At 56.6% G+C, this 6,251-nt stretch overlaps 1 protein-coding gene across 1 annotated transcript; it reads left to right on the top strand.

Annotated features, from left to right (window-relative positions):
• The first annotated feature begins 3,370 nt into the window (after positions 1-3,370).
• Positions 3,371-6,034, top strand: POU3F1 (POU class 3 homeobox 1). The gene has a single exon (XM_064398566.1). It carries the CDS (start codon positions 3,432-3,434, stop codon positions 4,545-4,547), a length of 1,116 nt encoding a protein of 371 aa, XP_064254636.1. The 5' UTR covers positions 3,371-3,431; the 3' UTR covers positions 4,548-6,034.
• The last annotated feature ends 217 nt before the right edge of the window (positions 6,035-6,251 follow it).

A 6,251-nucleotide genomic window follows, 5' to 3' on the forward strand; every position in this document is an offset into this window, starting at 1 on the left:
TCCCTCCGTGCTGAAACTCCTCATTATTACCATTTCAGTCCTCCCACCAGCCTCAGATCCAGCTGCATTAGGCAGGTTGTGATGCTGTCACAGTCACACAGAGAATGAATCATATCGAACATCGCCCATGGGGTTGTTTATTCCTTGAAGAGGGAATGGACTGCATGCCAATATCCCTGGCAAGGCTTAATGAAGGAACTGGCTTTTGCTAGGAAACCTGGATGCCCTCCTACAGGGATTTGCTGGATGGCATGGCTCTGAAAAGCTATGTAAAAATAAGAATAAATAGAATAAAAATTATTAAAATAAAAATAGGAAGAGACTTTCAACATAATAAAATCTTGGTAGGGTCTTTCAAACTGTGCAGTTCCTCAGTCCCAGACCTCAGTGGAGACAGGGATATCAGGAATACAAACATGAGGGTCTGGCTCTGAAAGTTAGTGCTTATACAAGCATCTGAATCCTTCCTGTTGTCCTCACTTAGGGTCAGCACCCTCTCCTTTACTCTTATCTCCCTCATGTTGTTTAATAAAAGAGAGAACTTTGCCACCAGGATCTGACTTCTGGAGCTGGGAATCACTGAGGGAGGAGTTAAATGGGAATTTTGCATCTTCCTCTGCTGTTTGCTGTTGCAAGTTTTTGAACTGTATTTCTATTCAAAAGAACAAGCCCAATTCAGTTCTATTAACAAGAAAAAGCCCAAAGCAGAATCAGTGCACAATGCCTTGGTTTACAAAGATCATTTGATCAAATATAAACCATCACTACTGTGTAAACAGTCTGTGATGGGCACCTCAGTTATCACACATGATGTGTCCTCTCCTTTGGTAATTTCTGAAACATATAGAACAGATGAAATTTTGAAATGCAATCCAGTCTTCAGCTTTTGGAAATGATTCATTCTATTAATGATTTACTGATTTATACACAGCTTATTTTGCATAAAGTTAGAGCTGGGCACATTTATTCATTGTGGTTCCCTTAAAAATGGATATAAATATCAAAAGCAATTGGCTACCAAAAATTTTAATATTATGGCACTGCATCATGGAGAGTTGACATGAATATGAGTCTGGGTCAGAAAAAATATAGAGAAAATGCTTAACCAAGTATGATATTTTACAGCATGTCACTGAATCATTTGAAAGGCTTCTATTCATTACAAACGTATGCAGTGTGGGCAAAGGATTCCTCAGGAAAATAAGAAAGATAAATTATTCTCCTAATGAAACATGCTACATGATCTATTGGAACCCATCTCTCCCACAAAGTCCAGCCTTTCTCTAGGGCTGTACACCTGTAAAGAGAATATATATGTATACCTGGGTTCAGTGAGAGGAACTAATTACTTTTAATTCCACAGCAAAACATGCAAGTGCTCAGTCCCAAACTTGTCCCCAAAGCCAGGGGAGAGACTGCCACCAAGGTGTGCCACTCTCCTAGCTGCCCCTTCATGATTAAACCAAGCAGGGCCCAGCTCCCCAGGGCTCTGATGGGATGCTGAGCCCTCCACGGAGCAGCAGCAACCCCAGGGCTGCAGGCTTGGCCCCGGGCTGCTGCAAGGCAGAGCAGCTCCCGTGGGGCTGGGGGCTGGCACCCACCCACTGCGAGCCTGGAGGAGGAGACAGAGCCCTGCAGCCCTGGGTGACCCCAGGCTGGAAATCCAGGCTGAACCGGGGTCAGGGTGGGTCAAATCAGGGATCACAGGGAGGCTGTGGCAGCTCTCTCACCCTGTGGCACTGCCACAACCCACAGGGCCACCACTGCCCTGGGTGCCAAGGGCACTGTGCTGCCCATGTGCCACTGTGGGGTGCTGCAGCTTGGTCCCCCCAAACCCAGAAGCCAAAACTGGTTCTTCTGTCTGCTGGCTCCAACAGTCCCAGCATGCAGGGCTGGAGGATCCCGGTCCAAACCAGTGCTTTGGTACCCCGAGGTGACAAAGTGCCTCCAAGGCACAGGAAGGGATGTGGCACAGCTCACAGAAAGCCTTGCAGTTAATGTCCTGAGCAGCAGCAAGCCACCCTGGCCAGCTGAGGAGAGTGCAGGGCATCTTGACATGTCACACTCGTACACATATTGATCCCACGGTTCATTGTTCACCAGAGCCCTTGGCAAAGGTCACTGTCTCTGCTCCCGTCCTACAGACGGAGCACAGGGACAAAGATTAATTTTTAGAAGTGATGAATGCTCCCGGTGCCCACCCTGATTCACTTTGGGCCTCAAGCCCCGGATGAAGTCTGGAGCTGGCTTAATTAAGACATCCCTTGCCCCCCTCCCAGCACTGCCAGACATGTCTGTTTCTTGTTGTCATTGTCTTTTCCCACAAATTCCTCCACCCTTTATCCTGTGCCAACCCTCAAACCGGCTCAGAGACTTGCCTCTGAGGCAGCATCCAAGACCCACATTTCCCATGACGCCCAAACAATCTCAGATCCTCATTCCTTGGCCCTTGCTGCTCTGTGCCATGCAGCGTTCAGGAAGGAGCTCCCACCTTTCCGGGCTCCAAGTTTACAAAAAAAGCTCAATCGCGACTTTTAACATCCCGACTCGGTCTGGATCAGGACGCAGCCCAGGGGCTGAGCCCCAGTGGCCACCCCCGCACACCAGCGGCGGGAGCCGGCGCTCACCCCGGCCTCGCGGCAGCCAAAATTCAGCGGGCAGGGGGTGCGGGGAGAGGGTGCGGGGAGAGGGTGAGAGCAGGGGGTGCGGGCACGGGATGCGGCAGAGGGTGCGGGCACGGGCTGCGGTCACGGGATGCGGGCACGGGGTGAGGGCAGAGAGTGTGGGCAGGGGATGAGGGCAGAGGGTGCGGACAGAGGGTGCGGGCACGAGATGCGGACAGGGGGTGCGGGCAGAGGGAGCGGGCAGCGAGTGCGGACAGCGGGTGTGGGCACAGCGTGCGGACAGAGGGGAGGGCAGAGGGTGCGGGCACGGGATGCGGGCAGAGGGTGAAGGCAGAGGGTGCGGACAGGAGATCCGAGCAGAAGGTGCGGGCAGAGGTTGAGCGCAGGGGGTGCGGGCAGAGGGTGAGGGCAGGGGGTGCTGGTACGGGGTGCGGGTGCTGGTACGGGGTGCGGGTGAGGGGTGCGGGTCTGGACAGAGGGTCCGCACCGCGCCCGGCCCGTGCGGCCGCCGGCAGCTCGGCATGAATGAACCGCTCTCCTCCAATCAGCGCCCGCTCCGCCGCGGGCTGCCCCGCCCATCGCCCCCGCCGGCCAATCCCGTGGGCAGCGCCCTGCCGCCGCCGGCCAATGGCGAGCGGGCGGCGCGGGGCGGCGCCCTCCCGCCGGCGGCGCCCTATGGCGGGGCGGCGCGCGCCACCCGCGGCGGCGGGCGGGCCAATGGGGCGCGGGGGCGGGGCGGGCGCGCGGCGGCCCCGCGCCCCGGCGCGCGGCTCTAAAGCGCGGCGCGGGCGGCGCGGCGCACACGCCATGGCCGCCGCCGCGCAGTACCTGCCGCGCTCCGCCGCGCTCATGCACCCCGACGGCGACCGCCTGCACCAGGGCACCACGTACCGCGAGGTGCAGAAGATGATGCACCACGAGTACCTGCAGGGGCTGGCCCCCGCCGCCGGGCACGCCGTCGGGCTGGCGCACCACCAGTGGCTGCCCAGCGCCGGCACGGACTGGGGCAGCGGCGGGGGCGGCGGCGGCGCGCACCTTCCGCCCGCCGAGCACGCCAAGGGCGGCCCGCCGGGACCCCGCGAGGAGCTGTCGGCCGCCGCCTTCCACCACCGGCCGCACCTGGTGCACCAGCCGGCGGCGGGCGGCGCGGCGGGCGGCTGGGCGCAGGGCGGCGCGCACCACCTGCCGCCCATGTCCCCGCCGTCGGGGCAGCCGCTGCTCTACGCGCAGCCCTACGCGGGCATCAACGGGATGCTGGGCCCGCCGGCGCCGGCGCTGCACCACGGGCTGCGCGACCCGCTGGGCGCCGAGGAGGCGGGCGGGCACGAGCTGGCGGCGTCGCCGCCGCCGCTGGGGCCGCCCGAGCCGTCGGACGAGGACGCGCCCAGCTCCGACGACCTGGAGCAGTTCGCCAAGCAGTTCAAGCAGCGGCGGATCAAGCTGGGCTTCACGCAGGCCGACGTGGGGCTGGCGCTGGGCACCCTGTACGGGAACGTCTTCTCGCAGACCACCATCTGCCGGTTCGAGGCGCTGCAGCTGAGCTTCAAGAACATGTGCAAGCTGAAGCCGCTGCTCAACAAGTGGCTGGAGGAGACGGACTCCAGCACGGGCAGCCCCACCAACCTGGACAAGATCGCGGCGCAGGGCCGGAAGCGCAAGAAGCGCACGTCCATCGAGGTGGGCGTCAAGGGCGCCCTGGAGAACCACTTCCTCAAGTGCCCCAAGCCCTCGGCGCACGAGATCACCTCCCTGGCGGACTCCCTGCAGCTGGAGAAGGAGGTGGTGCGGGTCTGGTTCTGCAACCGGCGGCAGAAGGAGAAGCGGATGACGCCGGCCGGGGTCCCGCATCCCCCCATGGAGGACGTTTACGCACAGGCGGACACTTCGCCGCTGCACCACGCGCTGCCCGGCGCCGTGCAGTGACTGCCCGGAGCCCGCGGAGCCCGGCGGGCAGCGGGGGACGCGTTTTTAATTTATTCTCAGACTGGCCCGGCCGCCCGCTCCGCGCCCCGCGCTCTATTTATTCGCCCGCCGGAGCCGCAGCGGCCGCCGCAGCAGTAGCCAAAGGTTTGCGATCTCTAATTTATTCCCTTCCTCGCTCTGCCCGGCCCGGGGGGACGCTTCGAAACCATTTCCCGGCCCGTCTCTATTTATTTCTAACCGTGCGCGGAGCTCGCACCCTCCCGTCGGTGGGTTCAGTCCGGTCCGTCCCCTGGGGTTTCGGTTTGTTTTTTTTTGTTTGTATCTCTTATTGCAAAAACCAATGTAGACTGCGAGGGTACGTTTCTATTTATGTTATAGTAAATATTTTATTACTTACATAAACCATTTACCCAGGAACCGGTCTCGTGTCGTCTTTGCAGGCGCGGCGCTGCGGCCGGGGCAGCGCGGCCGTCGGGGCCGGTCCCGGTCCCGGTGGCCGCCGGGGATCGCCGGTCCCGGTGTCGCCGGTGCCCGGCGGGGTTTGCGAGCCGCTGCCCTGCCGTGCTGCCCGCACCTTCCCGCGGGGTTTCGCTGGTGCGGGACCCAGCCCGCACGGAACTTCGCTCCCGCCTGCCGCAGGGGCGATCCGCTGCGCTGCCCAGTGGATTCCTTCTGCTCAAACCACGCTCCCGCTTCTTGTGGTGCCGCCAGCTTTCCGTGTCGTGGTTTCGTTATTTCAAATATTCCCGAGTATTTGGTGGTTATGCCGGGAAAAACGCAGAAAATGTATTTTTCAGCCTGTCGGTTCTTGGAAGAATGATCCTGCATCTCTGCTTTAAACCTTGTCTTGCAGCACCGAGAAAAGTCGCGTGTGAGGATTGCTTGCCTTTGCAGGTCCGTGGATCCCTGCGGTGTTTTGTGTGTTGGGAGAACTTTTGAAATATGTTCCCATACAGAGCTCTTGCACTGATTAAATACTTGATCGAAATCTGGTAGCAAAGGACCAAATTCTTTCTTCTTAGTTGGCTGAGAATTTACTGATGTTCTCAGACATCTGGCACTGGATGGTTTCCCCACTTTCTTCAGTACAAATTATGTGCTGTGAAAACAGAAGCTTTAAAGGGTTTTTTTTAGTGGAAGCACTGCATTGTGCATTGCAGTTTATGTATGATTCTTTTTAATATACATAAAAATTTCTAACATACCAAATGTAACTTACTCTTGAAAATTTATGCTTGAAAATTCTTGTCTTCGTTGCAGTTTGATTTTGTTGCATTTTGTGCCTTTGGTGAGGGTGTATATTATTTGTCTGAGCAATGTCACATTTGCCATTGATAATGTTATAATTTAGTGCATTTTCAATGTTTCTTATAATGTAGCTATTCTACATCAGCTAATACAAGACTATCAAGTTCTCATTCAAAATTCTAGTAAACTGATTTTTGAGATTTTAAAATAAAGTCACTTTGAGCAGTTATTTCATCAAATACCCTGTAAAGAAATGGTTCGCTTTGTGATACAAACCAGTTAGTGCATGCTGTGGGTTAGGGTCTTAATAACTTCCCTTGGCATGCAGAGCATAATACAAAATCTCACTTAAAGGGCTTAGTGTGCAGTGTGTGTTCTGTCAGCTTTTGCTACAGGCTTATCTTCCTTTTTTGTAATAAGATTGGTTTTTATACAAGACCAGAGAATGGTAGCGCT

The sequence above is a fragment of the Passer domesticus genome, chromosome 24 (genome assembly GCF_036417665.1).
Source record: "Passer domesticus isolate bPasDom1 chromosome 24, bPasDom1.hap1, whole genome shotgun sequence".
NCBI lineage: Eukaryota > Metazoa > Chordata > Aves > Passeriformes > Passeridae > Passer > Passer domesticus.